Raw genomic sequence first — 20272 nt, forward strand, 5'->3', positions numbered from 1 at the left:
ACCGATTTCCACCATCAAAACCTAGGACTATATATCTTACTGTGATACTTGGCTGGACATAATCAAATATTACAATAAATACTTCTACACTTTTTAAATTTATATCAGGATTCCAATTAATTTGTACAGATATGCATCGTAATTACTAAATCAGTCTAATTAATATTAGAGTACTCCATACACGAGCGAAAAGTAATAAATCATTTCGATAATTTCAAAAATATTCTATCTATAATTGTATACCTAATGTTTGGCAGAGAAAGCTAGATGTTTGATTCATGCCAGATTTTCATCTCTTTACTTCCTTCGGAAAATGTGATTCGTTTGAACAAATTCTGACCAATGTCCGTTTAAAATTACACGGAGAAAGTGTAGAAAATGGAAATATTGACAGAGCCTTAGTGGCAGAAAAAGGTTTGTGGATTCCGGGTCGTTCTTATTCCCAAATGGGTTTCCTTCGACGTTTGTCGGATGAAAGGATTCTGTAGTGCGTAGTAATTTTTTGTACTTATTTTACCTGCAGGAAATTTTGGAAGCAAACAGTTCTCGAATGACATAGATATTTATCCCACAACGTTTCTTCAAAATATTTAAATCAAATTCAACTTATCCACTGTGGTCCTATATTTTAGAAAAAGTATCTGATCAACAAAAATTTGAAGATTCCACTCTAAATAATATTTTATGTCTTACAACTAATATTACGATATTTTTCATTTAGCTTTCCGTGAAACTTATACCTAAAGATAATGCTTAAAAAATAAACTGCCGGAATGGAAGCCTTTGACAGTAGTAACGCAATTTTTAAAATTAGACCGAAAGGTTGTCAAAGAAAAGAAAATAAAAACAAGTAAAAAAATGTATCGATAGCGTAGCATGAAACATGAAAGAAGATAGCGTTTAATAATATCGTTCTTTGCCATCTCGCGTTCCGCTGCAAAACATCGCGTTAATGCGGTCTCCTCTTTTTCCGAGCCTCCATCTTGCGCCTTCATCTCGTTTTCTTCCTACCCCGTCACGGAGAAAAGATCTCAACGTATTTCTCATATTTTATTCCTACAAGCTCGCTGCTTTTTATTGCGGTTCGACTGAACTGCGGTTCATGTTAGACCGAGCACCCCGCAGTTTCAGCCGTGCTTGCCAACCTTTGAAGGGTCTCGAAAAAATTCCAAAGATTACCAGAACGGAAAGAAATGCAAAGAAATTCGCGCATCACGACTGAAAATAATGACGAACAAGCCATTTCGTTTGTCCTACATTCTGATGTAGTTGCTCTTGCGAATAAAAGAAAAGAGCAGGGGAAAAGAGAAAGAACGAGGGAAAATTTGGACCGTGTACGATATTTGCCAAAACGCAAAAGATTACCTGTTTTTCCCCTGTTATCCTACGCAAACGTAAATTCCGACATTTCCGCCGAGCCCGTAAATCCACGTTTTTCTTTAGCATCGGTGTAATATTTCTTTTGAAATCTCCGTACAACTCTCGTACAATACGCAATATGCGATACGAGAAAGTTCATCGAGTCTACTCGTTCTATACAAAACGCTTCCCTTTGAAATTGTAAAGGGAAAATAGCGAAGAGAAGGAATAAAAAGGTTGGAAATTCGAACAATGCGAAAATGAAATAAAAAGGACAAGATAAAGTAACAATATTATCTCGTCCGTCGCGATGCTACTGTAGAATTAACCAGACGATTCGCAAAAGTATTTAAATAGTTTTGTGATCTGTGCAAAATCTGTACTTGCGCTAAATGTCTCGTAGCTTCTACGTACATTTTTAGGTTTGTTTCAAAATTTTCCGATATAATAATAACAACGATGGCCGAATGCCACTGAAATTTCAAAATGTTTCAATACTTTCATGACCTTGTCTAATCTTCCATTCTCGAATATCACACCTGTCATAAAGAAAGCTAATTTCGCCCGAAAAATTTGTCACGTTTTTACACGAAGCAAGAGGAATAAGTAATTATTTACGTGTGACACTCTATCGATATTAAAAATGTGTATATTTCGCTCGATATTAAAAATGCGAAACGAATACGTATAAACAACTTATTTAAAAGCGCGAACTTGGAAGGATCAAAAAGGAGAACGTATTAGCTCGAACATATCGACTAATTATAAGAGTCTCCAAGTACCTGGATGCTCTATTAGTAAAGCTATTACTGCCAACCGATCTCCTTTGGTAAAGCTCGAAGAAGCTAATGGAAACTGCCATCCTGAAAATACAATTTTCAGACAATCTGGTTTCCTAGCGGACGGACGGCAATCAAGCACCACTTAAGCCCTCGTCGTTCGTTTTATGATCCCGCAACAAGTATACCGAAGATAGGAAAATTAAACGATCTCTGAAAATGTCCGTAACTGCAATGTTTATGATGTATTTATTTATACGCACCCCGATTCAAATTCCTCAATGTGTATATACTCGCGAGAACCGTGGTCAGAATGCGATAGAGATCGATGTGCTTAGTAAAATATCTTTTTCGCGGAAAATGATCCATTAAAATATATATGATACGTAATAATTTTATAGATGTGTAAATCTCTCGTTATTAGAGTTATTATAATTTTATAATAAATCTCCGACTTGTTTACAAGTGCAAATCCTATATACGTAAAGGTACGCTTGATATTATGGAGAAATTCAAATAGGGTTTCGATTGATTGAATTTTAAATTGCGATGTTAATAGAATTTAATCGAATATCCGATTTAATAATTATTTACTTTAAAGAAACATTTCGTTCGATAAATCTTATTTAAATACGTATTCCGCTGAGCATTAATACGAGTTTTAGACATTTTAAACAGGTAAAAATTATATCAGATGTAATAAGCTGCGTTAATATTTGGAAACACACGGATTTTCTATTAAAATTTTACTTTCCAAATTATATATTTCCTCTCTTATATCATGTTTCCTCCGATCTTCTCATGTAATGATCGTCGTAAAATTTTTGTCGATCGAACGACAAGTTCTTACTCGAAGTAACATGGGGTGCACGAGACCAAAAAGGTTTATTAGCATGTACCTATCTGATGGACGTATTCCGAACAAGAGCAATAGTGGTCTAGACTGGTACATGGCTTTCATCAATGAAATCAAGTTAGTAGTATCTAGAGAGGTTTCCGGAGAGACAGGAAGGTGTAATGAGAGTAGTTTAGTGCTTAATCGGGGTTTCTCGAGCGGCTTCTCGAACTACTCCAATTAACTTCGCGCCAAGCCCGATTGCCGCTAGATTCAAGGGTAAATCCGCATGATATTGATTAAATTTAGAATGAGCTATGAAGGAAGTGCTCTAAAGTTTTCTTTAATACCGGTATCCGAAGTGTCGTTTGGATAATTAATCAGCGTGATATCAACGAAGGGCGAACTTCGCGACTTCGATTTAGTTCAACTTGGTGTCTGTGGTTTAAGCGGTATCAATGAATGAAAGCAGATTAATTCAAGTAAAATTGAATCTATGAATTGAAAATTATACCGAGTTGGGTAATGTGCGGTATTTGCGATTAAACGTGCCGTTAACGACGTGTAAACTATTAATTAACTTCACTGCCGTTTATATGTACATTACCGGACTCCGCTGCCGAGCGAAAGTTATTTCCAATGCCGAATATGAAGGTAACGAATAAATCAAAATTATTTATTAGGTAGTTCCTATTCAGATTTTCAGATAAAAGATTCTCGATAAAGAATTTTTTATTCCGATAATATTTCCATGCTTATCGACATTTTTCGTCTTTTCCGCATTCGTTCTCCATAATTCCACTATCTCTTCTTCATATTTCTTTCCCGGTTTCGAACAATTCTCGCGCGTTTCTATGTCACACAAGTACTAACAATAAAACGTCTACGAGATGATCTAAGGGTCCAACAGGTAAGAATTTTTCCTAAGCGAGAGGAAAATGTTTATCTGCATTATCTTCGAGCGTAGGTGGGCAGCTCTTCGCGTTCCAACTTATAACTACCAAAAGGTTTGTTGTTGTGTATATTGTTTACGGCCATGTGCGCGTACACGCGAGGGTTTCGTGCTCCGGACACGTATCGCCCGTATCGAGACAGGACAAGGGCTAAAACAGGATTGGGCGGTGGATGTAGCTGGCTGTTGTAACCATCGTCGTTCAGAACCCCGCTCAGGAAGTGATCGAGGGTTTTGATGGCCGTCGTTATGTCTTGCGAATTACGATGGGGATTCGTTGTCTGAGCCTTCCCACGATAGGGCAATCCTGCATGATCCGAATCGTCCGTTAAGTACTCGTCGAGTTTTTCCACAACTTGATACGACGATCGCCGTGGAACGTGCGGATGATATTCGACCTCGGCCAGCAGCCTTGTTCCGTTGCTTGACCTCGATGATTTACCTGCCCTCGTTATCGCTTTTGTTCCAGAACTTCCCTCTTCGTTCGTTGATCTTAAAATGCAAATATTCGACGCGTTATCGAGGGTCGACATAGGGCGTATCTCGATTATCACCAGTGATTTATGATAATATCAACCCCTTGCGTTCTAATATCGAGTTACACTCGTGGCGCGGCTTATGGTCCTAATTTAACAGTGACAGGTTCTATTCGTGACAGAATCCGCTTTCAACTGTAATTTTCCCTTCGATTCCTCGATTCCGTAAAAATCACGAAATACAAATTATTAATTGTACAAACGTTCGTTTGACCTCCTGCGTAGATATCCACGTGAATTTTAAATATCCGTTTCATTTCTACAGATTATCATTTTAATTATCATTTTATCTATCTTTTCCTTGTAATTACCTAGTAGAAAGCGAACAAACGAAAACTAAATGAACCACGATCGAATATTAAACAAACGAGAACGTCTCTCCGACAATTTCGATATTGCAAATAATTGCGAACGAGTCTAACGAAAGGAATAGCAAGTTTATTATAACGGTAGAACACTAGATACGCTTTTAAATTGTACACTTCAAAAGTGTATTCTTACCTTTGCTTATCATTGATTGATTTCATCGTCTGATCTTTGAATGGTAACTTGAGATCGATCAATAGAGGTTTCAGGTATGAATACCCAGCCTGTATTTGTCTTTCGGTAAAACCTCTACCTGGAGCCCCGACATCTTCTAACCCATTGTCCAAAGCTTGTTTGGCGAAAACAACATGTTGAGAAAGTTTTGGAAACACAACGTTCGTACTTGGAAGATAACTAAAGGCTGGTGGCTGTAAATTTGTTACTGGTTGGATATCCCGAGATACTTCTGTTGTCAATGCACCACTGGTTGAACAGGCAAGCGTTACCTGAATTCAACAGTTTTCATTCAATTATTATCATGCCACTTTTTACGTCTCTACATTTTTCGAAATAGTACCGTCACCGTGTTCGTGTTTGAATAGCGAATTAAACCGATGAAAGTTAATGTTTGTCGCAACTTTAATGTTATCGTTTAAAAATTACATTTTGTCAGGCGCGTTTTAGAAACAAACATAAAATATAAATCTATTTAATATAAAAAGTAAATGAAATATTAGTAGGCAATTAATTCACTTATTCCGAACTTGACGTGTATATTACGTTTGTAACTGTTATCAAGTTAATTAAATATCAATTTCTAACCTATCGTTTCGGTATTGATTTTATTGTATGTAAACGATCTGATCCGATGATCTTCCTCGAGACGTGAACGATATTAAAGTTACATAAAGTTTTACCAAATTGAAAGAGTATGAAAAAAAGAGTACAATTTTACCAAGTAAAAAGCAAGAATATCTGCGACACTGACTAACATTCTGGAGGGTTTTTGAAGGAACTAAAACGGCTGTACGCACTGAGAGTGCTTTTTATATCCTACAGCACCACCTGCCTTAAGAGCGAAGTCTTGTCCGTCGCAGGAAATGTATACACCGTGTAAGTACGTATCTATTTACATACTAAAAGATTTTTCGACTTTCTCCTCTTTTTTTATGTGGTGAAATCTCTAATTGCCCTTCATTACGATTCTGCACGCGATCTTTTGAATCATGCCCAGCCATTGTGTGTATATACAATATCAGACAATATTTTTTGTGAGAGATATTACATATATATGCAAAGGTGGATACATATATATCCACTACTGGTGGATACATCGACATCTGAGAAATCCTAGGTATTACAAGTTTTATACCTTTATACTATATTTTTGTTGTACAGAATTCTTTTTTCTCAATAAGGTATACGTACTACGTACAGAGTATCAAAAAGTAATGAATGATATGTTATATTCATTCTTATTGTATATGATGTAACGTTATTATATCATACCTTTAATTAAAGATATTTTTTCGGTATTACAAAGAATATTCAGTTTTTTCATTATTTATACAGTGACAACAGAACAAAATATTATTTGTCATTACAGTTATAATACGTAAAAATAATAATAACATAACGACATTATAATAGAACGAAAAAGATGAAAGAAACCTGAAGATACTCGTATAAGCGATGTAGGAGCACAGAGTATAGGAACATTGTTTATTCTCATGGTATCACAGAGGGCGCTGTATGACGGTTCCAACTCTTCGTGTCGGTAATTTTGCTAGAGAAAATTCTAAAAATCGAAGGGAGTCATGGCAGTAATAGGTATTTCATTCGTTAACTTTGGCAATTTTGTATCTGTTCATTATCAGAAATATATAATTAAGATTAGAATAATATTCTTTATATATTAATATATTGGACATGTGAACATTGTACAAAAGAATAAAATTTATTTTCGTTTATTTTTATATTTCTTATTGCACGCAAGGGATGCCAATTTTGAAAACGCGCCTAAACTTAATTCCCGCCAAACTGTTCTCGCGCGTTGTTTCATTACTGAACGCCGCGCCAAAATATTGTTGTGATAAGTAATTATTAATTATTTCGAAGAATGGATGTGGGAGATACGCAAAATATTCGCTCACGTGTACCTGATGAAGTTGGGATCAAATGTCAAAAGCTGTTCCAGGACTTTTTAGAAGAGTAAAATTTTTACATTTCATTTAAAGACAGTCGATACCTCAAACTTGTCTTTTAAATCATATTTTCTTATTTTATTAATTAGCTTTAAGGAACATGGAACTGTAAAATACCTTGAACCAGCCAAAGAACTTGTAAGTCCAGAACATAGTACGTTAGAAGTGACTTTTGACGATGTGGATGAATATAATCAAGTGTTGTCAACAACCATTGTTGAAGAATATTTTAGGTGAGATTTTAGCATGTTCTTTTTGTCACGACACTAGTTTAATCGTTTGTTTTTATTTAATAAATTGTAATATTTTGTTATAGAGTTTATCCATACCTATGCCAAGCAGTTTGTAATTATGTCAAGGATGTTGCAGATTTGAGGAAGGAAAAGGAATGTTATGTGAGTTTTGTGGAAGTTCCGATACGACAAAAATTAAGAGAACTAAATGCCTCGAAACTTGGTACATTAATACGTATATCTGGTCAAGTAATAAGAACGCATCCTGTTCATCCAGAGTTGGTGCTAGGTACATTTCTTTGTATGGACTGTAATGCTGTAATAAAAAATGTAGAACAACAATTTAAGGTATAATGCAGATGACCTCATTGATATGAATATGTTTGTAATGAAATTATTGCAATTTGGGTAATTATTTACAGTTCTGCAATCCAACAATTTGTCATAATCCAGTATGTAATAATAGGAGGCGTTTCCTGCTAGACGTAGATAATTCCATATTTGTTGATTTCCAAAAAATCAGAGTACAAGAGACACAAGCAGAACTTCCTAGAGGCTGCATTCCACGCTCGCTTGAAGTTATTTTACGAGCAGAAGCTGTAGAAACTATTCAACCTGGTGACAGGTATTTTATTACATACCTATATAATATTATATTAAAATTAGTTATATAGCTTCGTTCACTTTTTCTAAGTTCTAATAAATCTTATTTGTACATTTCTAGGTACGACTTTACAGGAACTATGATAGTAGTACCGGATGTATCGGTTCTTTCACTTAGTGGTGCAAAAGCTGATCTTAAAGCAGCACGTCGAAAACCTACTGAACAAGGAGAAGGAATAACAGGATTGAAAGCTCTAGGAACACGTGAATTAACGTATAAAACAGCATTTCTAGCTTGCAGTGTTACTCCAACAAGTTTTAGGGTATAACAAATTAGTTACATATTGTGCCATGTGTACATATACATGTACATTACATGTAATAATATAGTAATGCGTATATATATGTACAAATATTTTATATGATTAATATTTTTCTAGTTTGGTGGTACCGAAACAAATATGGAAGAAATTTCTCAAGAAATGATGAAAAAGCGAATGTCAGAAGCAGAATGGAATCGTATATATGAAATGAGTCGTGATAAAAATCTATATGAAAATCTTGTACAAAGTTTATTTTCCGCTATACACGGTAACGATGAAGTTAAAAAAGGAATTACTCTAATGTTGTTTGGTGGTGTGCCGAAAACAACGTTAGAGGGTACCTCGTTACGAGGAGATATAAACTGTTGTCTTGTTGGTGATCCTAGTACAGCGAAATCTCAATTTCTAAAAAGCGTTGCTGACATCACACCAAGATCGATTTACACTTCGGGAAAGGCGTCTTCCGCAGCTGGATTAACTGCTGCTGTAGTAAGAGACGAAGAGTCGCCTGATTTTGTTATTGAAGCTGGTGCTTTGATGCTTGCTGATCAAGGTATTTGTTGTATCGATGAATTTGATAAAATGGATATTAGGGACCAAGTGGCTATACACGAAGCCATGGAGCAACAAACTATTTCACTAGCTAAGGTTTGTTGATGTCGAATGATAATTGATATTAAACTTTTCTAGTATATGCATATTAGCATTAATAAAATATATATATTTTTAGGCTGGTGTAAGAGCAACTTTGAATGCCCGAACATCGATATTAGCGGCAGCAAATCCCGTTGGTGGACGGTATGATAGGAAAAAGTCATTACAACAAAATGTTCAATTAACGGCTCCAATTATGTCCAGATTTGACTTATTCTTTATTATAGTTGATGAATGCAATGAAATTGTTGATAATGCAATCGCTAAAAGAATTATTGATTTACATTGCGATAATTGGCAAGGTTTTGATACAGTATATTCGCAATCAGAGATCGCTAGATATATTAATTTTGCCAAACATTTTAAACCTATGTTAAATCAGGTATTGTTATACCGTTTTAAATATAAATTCATTATTTGAATTATTTGGATTAATTTTCTTTCTCAATTTTAGGAAGCGGCGGAATCTTTAGTTGATAGTTATACTACGCTTAGACAAAAAACTGGTGGTGGCTCCGGCAAATGGAGAGTTACCGTTAGAAAATTAGAAAGCCTTATTAGATTATCAGAAGCCATGGCTAAATTAGAATGCTCAGATGAAGTTACTATAAAACATGTTTCGGAAGCAAAACGTTTATTAAGTAAAAGTATCGTTACCGTAGAACAACCGGATATAGATTTAGAAAAAGCCGAAGATGATGGAATGGATGTCGATATGAACGATGCTCCACCTATCATGGAGGCTCTCAACGCATTGGATCACGATACGGAAGCAGAAACTCATACACGTAAATTATATCACTTATATGCACTAAAATGTCTCTGTGAATGTCTATGTGTAGTAGTTAGTCTTATACATCCGTCTTTTTTTCTTTACATTATATTTATAGAACACAAGAAGAAACTAACAATGTCCTTTGAAGAGTATAAAAATTTATCTAATATGTTAGTGTTGTACATGAGAAATGAAGAAACTCGTGCTGAAAGTGAAACTGTTGCTACAGGTATATTGTGTCTGAAATTATTATTTATATAAATATTTATTTTCTAATTTTCTCTATTCTGCAGGGGACACTAAAGGTGGATTAAGGAAATCGGAACTGGTGGCATGGTATCTTGATCAAATACAGGATCAAATAGATTCAGAAGAAGAGTTGTTGGAAAGAAAAAATTTTATTGAAAAGATTATTGATAGGTTAACATATCATGTACGTAAAAAAGTAGTTATTTAAAATTATTCGAATTTTATTATTAATGATTCATTTTTTAATTTCTTTTGTTGATTGTATTTCAGGATCAAATTATAATACCTTTAACCACAAGGGATGAAAAAGACGAAGAAAATGATCCTTTGCTTGTTGTACATCCTAATTATATTATTGATGCTTAAACTTTTTTAAAGTACTGTTAAGAACTAATTATGCAACTGTTGATAAAGTAATGGTAAATAGAGGTAAACATTGGAATTTATTTCCACATGTGAATAATACAATTTATTTCACATTGTGGATGGTACAAGATTAAAGCATTTTTATGAAAATATTTTTTACTTATTTCATGCAATCAAATCAAAATGTACCTCTACTTGCCTTAATTCATTGAAAATACCAGATTTTACAATTCAAAATCGAAAACACGCACCATTATATTTTTTTACATATTTTAAATTAAAAATAAATATTTATATTAATATACAGTGTACTTGTTCCATTGACTGTTTATTTAACTACTACTAAAATTATTACATTATTAACAGTTTAACATAAATACGTTAATAAGGTAGCGCTAACCGTGTTAATTGTTATGTAGATTGCTATGTTAATTATGTACTCCACATGCTCTTATAAAGTAACATTCGTTTGAAGTAAAGATACATGAAAGCAATGTTTAAAACGAGTAAACACGTGGAAGTAAGAAAAAAGTAACAAGGAAAGTTCAACAATATTTTGTACTTAAAAATAATTTTGAATTGATATCTTTATTTCAATGATTAATACTCACTTATTAATTAATACTCATACATATTAATTTATAATGTGGAATAAATAGTTCTTTTAGAAATTTGAAACATTCACGATCTCGTATCACACAATTTTCGTAGAAGAAATATCAAACATCGAATGACATACAGATGCACATTGCTCTTTATCATCGACATATCTCACAAATGGTGGGGGAATTTGCACAGTGTGGTTAAAAGGATATACTTTTAAAATGGAATTGTAGTGTTTTACGTGAGTCTATCATAGAATGAGCGCGAGAGAACGATTAAAAGGATCTACGCGCCATGTGAGTACTGAAAGATAAATAAAAAGATATGAGTATGAGATATTTTTCGTATGTCATAAAGTGTGAATTAATCATAAAACTAGATGAAATCAGAATTAAGCACTAGGTGTATTTCAAGTATCATATTTTATCATATTTTAGTATTGGGTATATACATATGTAGCACCTAAAATAAATTTTTTTTGTATTAACATGACATTTCTCAATATAATTCATATATAGGACTATTCTCGGGCCGTTTTTACTGGAACATTCACCGAGTGGCAAGAATTTTTGTTAGAAAAGGAAAGCGTTTTTTGGAGCATAGTACGCTTATTTGATTATTTATTACGAGGTTTCAGTCAAGTAAGCGGCTAATATATCTTTTATAAATAATGTATAGATAACGAAAATGTTCATAGATACAAATTTATTTATTATGCTATGTTATTTTTAGTTAACATTAGTTATTTAAAATCTTAGATTTATAAATATAAGGATCGTCTACAAGATTTTCAAAACGATATGCACATACACAAATTGATATTTAAATCGATCGAAAGATACTCATATTCAGCTTATATAAATTTACAGGTTGTATTTGCAAATAATCCAATTAGTGGATTATTGATAACGATTTCTTTAGGAGTTAATGCACCAGGTACGTTACTCCTCTCAGCAATCACTGGTTCCCTAGGTCTTCTATTATCTGTGGTACGTAATTGTTACATCAAACATTTAAAAAATGATATTTTGTTAATTATTTTTTACTTCGAAAACTTAGAACTATGTACTTCCTATGTATTCATTAAATATATGCCAATATATATATATCCTTAGTATATATTTGACGCGAATAAATAATGCCTAATTGCATTGTTGATTTACGTGACGTATGAATCGATTATTCATGCTTCTGTAATTATTATTCGTTTGATCATCCCATGGTACCGTATTGTTTCACAAAAAGTAAACAAAATGACTGCAATGCGGAATTTTTTGCGAGGATTAATACGATCGCGTCGCGACACCATTTGCGGAGCTTTTTCGTTGATACGCTATGTGAGAAAATTCGCACATTACGTTTTGAAAAGCATATATTTCATTCGCAGCTGATACGAGATTCACAGGAAAATATCGCAAATGGGTTAACAGTGTTCAATCCATTATTAGTTGGCGCGATATCGTCTAGTTTAATACCAAATATCTATGGACCATTCGATGGTTTCAGTCTACTACTGATTATTCTGGGAACGATCTTTAGGCAAGTTTCAATAAATTGACGAATGTCTGCTTATAAGTTTACTTTTTATTATAAAACGTTTGCTGTAACGCGCAGTATTAGCATTTTAGTAATTCTTACGAATATAAGATAACTTTATGTTGAGTTTTATGATATCGTTGTAAATGTAAAGTGACGAGTGTGACGCATGAAGTATTCAAACAAAGCTCGACAGTCAATTCTTTTATGATTTTTAGAGAATCGTTTATTTTTCACCTGATAATAGAGTAGAATGATATGTAAAATTTTCGATAAAATTTCAAATCTTACAGATTTACTTAAATTTAATATTAAAAAAAGAAGTTCATTTAATCTTTTAAATAGATGTTACTTTACCATTACAAAAATATTCAACAGTATATTATATTACAACGTAGATTAAATTTAAACAACTGTGATAATTATAGAACGCTTTTAGCTAATTTTATTGGTAATTAACGATTAATGTTTACAGCGTTTACTTGACCCGCTCTTTCAAAAACAATAAGTTACCATTCATAGCATGGCCGTTTAATCTGGCTGAATTTGCGTTGCTCTTGGTCCTTTATGCCAAAGACAATGGACTTGATACGTCGGAGGAACTGCAACCAGTTACGAGAATGGTAATAGATTTTGTTGTGAGCATTCAATTTTCGTATTGTTGCGGAATGCGATTCTTTAAATATTGCATAGACAAACACTCGGTTTTTCGGTACCAGTAGTCCAGATTTTTAGAGACTTTAAAAGTTCTGTTAATATCATCGTAATATAATCGTTAATCGTTAATATAATCGTAAACTTTTATTTATTTGCTATAAATTTGTGTTCTTATATTAAAAGTCATAAAATTATTATTTATCGTAGATGTAAGATTTATGGTACACAACACATATCGACAAAAACATATAACCAATTCAAAAATATTCTTTTTCATAGTAAATCCAAGGTTATCATGAATTCTTGAAACAGAATCATGTAATTTTTTCCCATTTTACGATCTAATTATTTATTAGATCTCATGATATGACTTATAATGTTAAATGTAAACTTACTCTCTATTTTGTTTCGAGTGCTGAACTGGAGACGTTCTTCTATTTATGTTCTATGTAAAAAGTATGAAAACTATCTGTCGTAAAGATATCGTTTGATAACGCAGCGTGCTCGCAAGTTTATGAAGATTTATGTATTTTGATACGCACGCCTACACGTACACTGCTACGAAATTTTTGTCATTATGCCACGTAGTGCCGTATATACGTATATTACACATTCATCAGCGATATCTGAATGTAACATTAAAATCTTCTTAACATATTTACGTTCCAAAAAGCAACAAGTTAAGCTAATGAAACGATACCTCGAAATACTTCAATTTTGCCTATTAACACTTTCGAAGTTATTAATATTTGTAGAAAATATTCAGTCGTTTATATGTTTCACGTTTATACGTTTATACGTGTTATGTGTTTTATTCCATGTAATACCCTTGACTACGTGATCGCATTTTTGATTAAAGTTTCATAGAATCGGTACAATCGGTTTTTATCGTTATATCACATCAACGCGAACAGTAGCGAGTAACATTTGAGTGTTACATAATCGATCGATGACAGATGAAAGCGATAATTTCAAGTTTAGTTATGCCAGCAACGTTGTCCAACTTAAGTTGCGATGCTAAAAGCCTCTTCCACTCCGCTAGTCGTCGTGTGGCACGCACACGATCAATACAAACTTCTTACCTATTGTTGTTTGTCTTTAGAGCGAGATAGGAAAAGATGAAAATCATCTCAGATTCGTCGATCGTTTTCTTTAGACGAATATCGCATTAAATTTGTATTTCTTCGTCATTTTAGTAAAATTTTAGTAAAATATATAGAGGAAGTAAAAAATTTAAGTAATGTAAGATTACATGTGCATATAAGCTACATAAACTACGAGGACCAAACTATCGAGTTGCAAATACAAAAGTTTGAATGATTTAGAGGGTATAATCAACTTAACGGATTACGAATGGAGAAAACTTATTTCCTAGCTTATTTTTGTCACGCGTTCTTCTTTTAGATATGGAATGAAATAAATTCGTCATAGAAGGGAGTTCTATCGATTTTTTATTCAAAGATATTTTTGTCCTGAGTTTTCTTTCGGGCGTGGATATCAATGGACGAACTAGCCCAGTTTTGAGCACAGGGTTATATGTACTCGAACAAAGATATCGTGTATACGTATACGTGTTATATGTGTCGCGAGTACATACACGATCAGTTGTTTATACAGTACATTCTTATTGTTTCCAGGACAATGCAACAAGTGATGCGACGACAGGCAATATCAGTTTCATCGGAGAAAATGCGACAGGGATACACATTGACTGGGGGATGGTAAAGTTTGCTCCACTTTTCACAATTCAATCATGTGTCACATCGTTGAAAGTATTAGACATTTTCGGATACTCGAATATCTTGGGATCCTAAGCAACATCTTGCATTATTTTGTTTCGTTAAACTGTATCATGAATGTTTTAAATGCCATAATACATTATATAGTTATCGATATCATTAACTGTAAGAAAGACATTTTTTAACGAAATTGGGTCAATTTGTTTGTGTGCATCCTGTACATTTTTCAGATGTTTCATGGCGTTGTAGTGTCAGCGTCGCAGGTGTTAGCAGTTGAAAGCGTTATTATGGGTGCTGTGGTTTATTTAGCTTGTCTACTTTGTTCTCCGATAACGGCTGGCTTTGCTTTTTTGGGTGCACTCATCGGTTCATTGGCGGGTATTATACTATTTTTGTGTATGAACCTTGAATTTATCGAGCGTGAGATCGAGTCAACGTAGCTTGCAAATGTTATTGAGACAAAGATATTAGTATTTTCTATTTTTCTGTCATAGTTTCTTGTTATTCGTAGGTTTAATGCTTGGGATACAAATCGATGAAATTTATGCCGGCTTGTGGGGTTACAACACTTTTCTGACGGGAGCTTCGTTAGGAACTTTATTTGCGTTTAGCGGACAAACAGCTGTAGCTGTGATCGTAGCGATCGTATACACCGTGATCGTGCAGTATGGCGTATTGTTCTTCTTTAGAGATGTAATTAAATTAATATTTTTATTTTTTACGAAATAGATTTCTGTCCCTGTTAATCAATATCTTAAAAAGACGATATCAATCGTAGTGAAATCTGAGTTTCAAAAGATAAAGGTTTGAGCGAATCTAACATGTTATATGTATATGTATACATAACTTAAGAATCAAAACGAAGAATTAAATAATTTTATGTACAGCTGAAATTGCCGATACTGTCGCTACCGTTCATTCTGGTGGCTTCTTTGTTTCTGCAATTAAGGAACGACTCAGAAGATAAAACTTTTCTGCAACCCCCGCCTATTTCTGCCCCACAGGAACAACGTCGGGATTATCTTGCCAACCAACAGCTTATTCAGCAAGTATGAATTTGTATTATTTCCTTCCTTTTCACTTGAAAAAATTGTATTTGCTTAATAATATTTCGATGTTTTGCAATTTACTTTCATGGGCGTTATTTTTCTGTAAAATCCATGTGCCTGCGTTTGATACAGAGTCCATAAAAAAAATTTTAATATCGTAGTTACGGAATTTTTTTAGCGCTTAGAACTTTTAGAAACAAAGAACACGTTCATTGTTATTTCTAATATATTTCATATACTAGAATACAATTGATTATAGTGGGAGAAAGTTTGATATGCGTTATGATGAGACTATCGTCATGGGAACTCTAGAAATCGATTTCTGCTCTAGCCGAGGTTAACCTGCTTTTATACGATTCCAAGGAGTCGCATATGGTGAATGTGGTTTCGTTATACAAAGGTTATCGGCAAAAGCACTCGGCGACACGCTCGCCTTTTACTTTATTTGAAAGCCGGAAAGAATAATCCTTGCCAGTATAAATAAAGTACCGATAAAAACAAAAGTAAATGATTTTGTAGTTCGCGTATTTATTTATTTATATATTGCACTTTCTATTTCAACTAAAATATCGGATTAGAAAGTTATACAGTTATCAGAAAAAATAAAGTACCGTGTATTCTTTTAGGTTTTAACGTATTGTTTTTTTCTTTTCTTGTAGATAAATGACGCAGGAAATATCGGAGACGGTGCTAAAGATCGAAAAAATATATCAACACTTGACGTTTAATGATAAAATAAGCATAATGCGATATTTTTATTTGCACGTTTCATACGAAAGTTTTATAGAAATTTGAATTCAATGTCTCATATCTGCTTTCACTCGCTATTTCTTCTCTCATAAGAAATACATTGGATTGCTACAACGAATTTTTAACGAAAGCATTCAAGAATCTACAAGTCGATCAATAAAATTACTTGGCTGCTTTTTTTAGCTTACGACGTGGAGCCCGTGTCGTAAATTCGACGGAGAATTTTCATTTGTCCTGCATAACGACTACTGCGTCTGTTCTTTTATCGCGTTAACTACGTACTTTATGTATATAAGACATTCGGATTTGTGACACGATTCCTTAGAAAATATGAAAAAAATACTTTCAAGTTTTCTCTTGTATATGATGAATCGATAACAATTTTCATGAATAGAGACCAAGTGCGAAGATACGAATAGAGAAACAACGTGACGCTGCTTCATTAAAAATAAATTTTGCGAATATCTTCTTTCTTTCCTTATGAATCTATCGAGGATAGACCGCAGTCAAAAGAATTTTGACTCGTCGCAATAATTTTGTAAATATTTTAATTCCAATAATAAAATATCTATAATGCTGGGTGCTATTAACTATGAACATTTATATTTTAATTATTCTTCTAATATTTCAATATGCTACGGAAAGAACAAAGAGGGTAGATATATGATATTCGACAGTGTCCTACAACTTCTACCACTCTATTTCTACATCTAACAATCCTGGCATAATCTCATCCTGTGTTCTAGTGCTTTTCATCGACGCTACTATTGTAATATACGATAGTTGTTTCATACTTTGTAATATATGTAACTACATACATATTCATGTAATTTGCAAGCAGGAATATATCGAATATTTCGTAAAGGTGAATATTTACAGAACAACGTTATTTCCTTTTAATATATTACGTTGCAAGGGGTATCTGTTTGTTCATGCAAGATTGATTTTCCAGAGAACGGAGTAACTTGGAGGATATTGGAAAAGTATGCATGATGCTGCGCATTGAGAGTTGTTGATATCTTAGCTGTATTAAAATTTGTGAAGACAACGTCAAACTTTCTCTCATTTGTCATAATTGTGTGTACGTATACTCATTTTCAGTTTAATGTATCGCATAGCATAAGATATTCTTAGTCGAAGAAAACGTTCTTTTTCTTTCTAATTTGCTCGTACATGTAGCGAAACTTACTTGTTATAATTTTAAATCTACATATATTTCGCTTTGAGCAGGCAGACATTACCTTTTAATGATATCGCCTGAAACAATAAACTTCAAGGCTTGGGACTTGTTATGACTTACTGGTAAAATAGTATCGTACAAAAAAGAATGTTCTTTGCAGGTTGCCGTAAAACTCTGTTTAACAATTTTCTTGAGAATTATCGTACATATTTTTTACTTTAAAACGTACCTTAGAAAATTGTCTTGAAACTTTTCTCCAAGTAACGTCAGAGCAAGAGAAATGGTCTTTTAATTTCAAAATGATTCTTTTTTATTTCGATTAGTCTACATTCCATCGATACGAGGCAACAGGTAGGAATCGTATGAAGTTCTCATTTAACTTGCAGAGGTCTAGAGTAGCGTTACATTTCTATCTCTCTGCAGTATTTCGATTTTGCCACTTTTTGTAAAAATTGATCTGACAGATAGACACAATTTTACATTATATAACTCTTCCTTTCACGAAGGATGAAAATTATGTCTTTCAATAACGCGCTACCAAATTTTCACGTTTTACTCGTAACATTACTTTATACATATACGTTTTTCTGTTTTCCGATAAGGGCATAATTCACAAACACGACCCTGTCCTAGATTCTATTTTGTCGTTAAATTATTTCCACGATGGTTTTCTTGATAAATGTCTATTCTTTACTCATTCCGAATTTGTGTTCTCGAAATGTCATTTTGAGACGTAGAAATACAATTTCTGGTTGAATAATACATATATTTCATGTCACATGCGCCATCGATGACCGTCGCGACGCTAGTCGCTAGATTCAAACTCTCATTAGGCAAATATTACTGTTCGATCAATTCGATATGTTACTCCGCAGTAGCGTTACAAATTAGCGTTAAAAATTTACATAGTTCTTCATAGTAATATGGATATTTGTATTTTTGTAATATGTATGTATGTACTTTTTGGTTCTTTAAATACTTTTTTAAGAAAAAACTCGATTAGCTCGTATTCTTTCGTATAATTTGTAAACTGCAAGACTGGAATTTTAAGTTTCTGCAATGCTGCGATTAAGGTATTAATTTCTTTCTCATAGCTTCTTGCATGACTTCGTAACGCAGAAGCAACGTTATTTGTATTTTCATAAATCAAGGTAAATTGACCCTACGACCTTATTGCGCAAATGTGTCTTAGCTATTACCATGCTGCTAAGTAGATAATTCGTAAATTATGAAAGTAGAATTAAGTATCATTAAAAGTTAGAGGTATCGGGTTGTTGCTTATATTACGGAGTAGCGTTTTTACCAGACATTACGAAATTGTAAGGATATATTATCCGACCCTTTCTAATATCAAAGCTTTCTTCCCAATTGCTGAATTTCAGACAAACAGAAGACAGAATAGAAATTAGTTCTTAAATTATATCGGACAAATTGACATTCCTCGAAGATAGAATGTTTTGATATTGACTGCATTCAAATATCGAAAAATTCATTTTCACACGTTCGTTTACGCGCGCATAAAACAAATAACGCGAGATATTAAATATCTAAATATATATCGAATAGTTATATCACTAACTTCTATTAATATTCACTCGACATAACGTCGTTTCTTTTATATTCCTTTCATTATTCACAGCGTACGAGTTTCGTGATGTGGTTAGGTATAAAGTTTATATCACGGGTTACTGCGTCTGGAGAACGCTAGGATTAAGTTATAAATAACGAAGTCGAGGAAAATCTTGGGATTCTTCGGCATGGCGGCAACGATAGAGAAGATGGCTTCTCTCGTAAAGAGTAAAACCCACGATTCTACCTACATTTTTAAATTTTGATCAGGATTGAGTCAGCACTATCTAAGAAGGTATTTAATCCCTTACGTGACCAGCCTGTAACTGTTACAGGGAAAATGACAAAATAACTGGAAGAGAAAATTCCGAGGTCAAATTTCTTGCTTCTTTTATACATGTATTTTGCAAATTCTTTAATAATTTTGTAAACTGATGTACACAATAGACTTTTATCGGAATCTACGAGATTAATAAATAACCGGAATTCATACCACTATAGTCCACGTTCAGACAAGTGGATTCAATCGGCAGAAGTTCATTTAATCGGACATTAGCTAAAATTTCATTTCAATAAATGGAGTTCCATTGTGCACGCAGATATCGGTATGTCGTATCTCATCAAAAATATGTTAATGCAGTAGAGCCGTTTATCGAAACATCGATTAACGAAACGACAGATTATCGGAACATTAATCGATACAAAATTTGAAGACGACTCTCTGTAAGAAAAATAGGGAAAGAAGAATAGAATTTATCGAATTTTTGTTCAAGATTTCTTGTCTTTCTTTAAGCATACACGATTAGTTCGGACAATCAAGATTCCACCGTGTACTTTCCTAATCGAAAATATCAAACGAGTACTAGGAATTTCCAAAGGTTTTCACAATGCTCTAATAATTTTTCCAGTTCGTCCCGTTTTCGTCAAGCGTTCTAATACTCGTACGAAGACCAGTTTTAAAGGAAGAAAGATACGCACGATGCGATATCGCTACGATTACAGATACATAAGCAAA

At 33.5% G+C, this 20272-nt stretch overlaps 3 protein-coding genes across 3 annotated transcripts; 2 read left to right on the plus strand and 1 right to left on the minus strand.

Moving 5' to 3' along the window:
• Nucleotides 1-845: 845 nt before the first annotated feature.
• Nucleotides 846-5888, minus strand: LOC117160507 (uncharacterized). The gene is made up of 3 exons (XM_076624700.1): nt 5723-5888; nt 4963-5273; nt 846-4417 (listed from the first exon to the last, which is right to left on the minus strand). Exons 1-3 carry the CDS (start codon nt 5759-5761, stop codon nt 3925-3927), a joined length of 843 nt encoding a protein of 280 aa, XP_076480815.1. The 5' UTR covers nt 5762-5888; the 3' UTR covers nt 846-3924.
• Nucleotides 5889-6707: 819 nt separating this feature from the next.
• On the plus strand, nt 6708-10402 carry Mcm6 (minichromosome maintenance 6). Its single transcript, XM_033341273.2, has 11 exons — nt 6708-6978; nt 7061-7204; nt 7288-7552; nt 7627-7829; nt 7929-8130; nt 8248-8778; nt 8861-9166; nt 9239-9572; nt 9675-9788; nt 9853-9992; nt 10079-10402. Exons 1-11 carry the CDS (start codon nt 6887-6889, stop codon nt 10172-10174), a joined length of 2427 nt encoding a protein of 808 aa, XP_033197164.2. The 5' UTR covers nt 6708-6886; the 3' UTR covers nt 10175-10402.
• A 351-nt stretch (nt 10403-10753) lies between these two features.
• On the plus strand, nt 10754-17098 carry LOC117160502 (urea transporter 1). Its single transcript, XM_033341274.2, has 10 exons — nt 10754-11073; nt 11296-11418; nt 11647-11766; nt 12165-12316; nt 12789-12936; nt 14608-14691; nt 14940-15087; nt 15221-15402; nt 15597-15758; nt 16418-17098. Exons 1-10 carry the CDS (start codon nt 11035-11037, stop codon nt 16484-16486), a joined length of 1227 nt encoding a protein of 408 aa, XP_033197165.1. The 5' UTR covers nt 10754-11034; the 3' UTR covers nt 16487-17098.
• The last annotated feature ends 3174 nt before the right edge of the window (nt 17099-20272 follow it).

The sequence above is a fragment of the Bombus vancouverensis genome, chromosome 15 (assembly GCF_051014615.1).
Source record: "Bombus vancouverensis nearcticus chromosome 15, iyBomVanc1_principal, whole genome shotgun sequence".
Taxonomy (NCBI): Eukaryota; Metazoa; Arthropoda; class Insecta; order Hymenoptera; family Apidae; genus Bombus; species Bombus vancouverensis.

What these genes read in the sequence shown, in the direction of transcription:
- LOC117160507 (XM_076624700.1), bottom strand. Translation starts at nt 5,761, where the DNA reads ATGTTAGTCAGTGTCGCAGATATTCTTGCTTTTTACTTG. An exon ending in ATATTCTTGCTTTTTACTTG is followed by an intron (nt 5,274 to 5,722) that starts GTAAAATTGTAC and finishes TGTTGAATTCAG; the next exon opens with GTAACGCTTGCCTGTTCAAC. An exon ending in TCAATCAATGATAAGCAAAG is followed by an intron (nt 4,418 to 4,962) that starts GTAAGAATACAC and finishes TTGCATTTTAAG; the next exon opens with ATCAACGAACGAAGAGGGAA.
- Mcm6 (XM_033341273.2), top strand. Translation starts at nt 6,887, where the DNA reads ATGGATGTGGGAGATACGCAAAATATTCGCTCACGTGTACCTGATGAA. An exon ending in ATGTAGAACAACAATTTAAG is followed by an intron (nt 7,553 to 7,626) that starts GTATAATGCAGA and finishes AATTATTTACAG; the next exon opens with TTCTGCAATCCAACAATTTG. An exon ending in ACTATTCAACCTGGTGACAG is followed by an intron (nt 7,830 to 7,928) that starts GTATTTTATTAC and finishes GTACATTTCTAG; the next exon opens with GTACGACTTTACAGGAACTA.
- LOC117160502 (XM_033341274.2), top strand. Translation starts at nt 11,035, where the DNA reads ATGAGCGCGAGAGAACGATTAAAAGGATCTACGCGCCAT. An exon ending in TATTACGAGGTTTCAGTCAA is followed by an intron (nt 11,419 to 11,646) that starts GTAAGCGGCTAA and finishes ATAAATTTACAG; the next exon opens with GTTGTATTTGCAAATAATCC. An exon ending in ACTCATCGGTTCATTGGCGG is followed by an intron (nt 15,088 to 15,220) that starts GTATTATACTAT and finishes TGTTATTCGTAG; the next exon opens with GTTTAATGCTTGGGATACAA.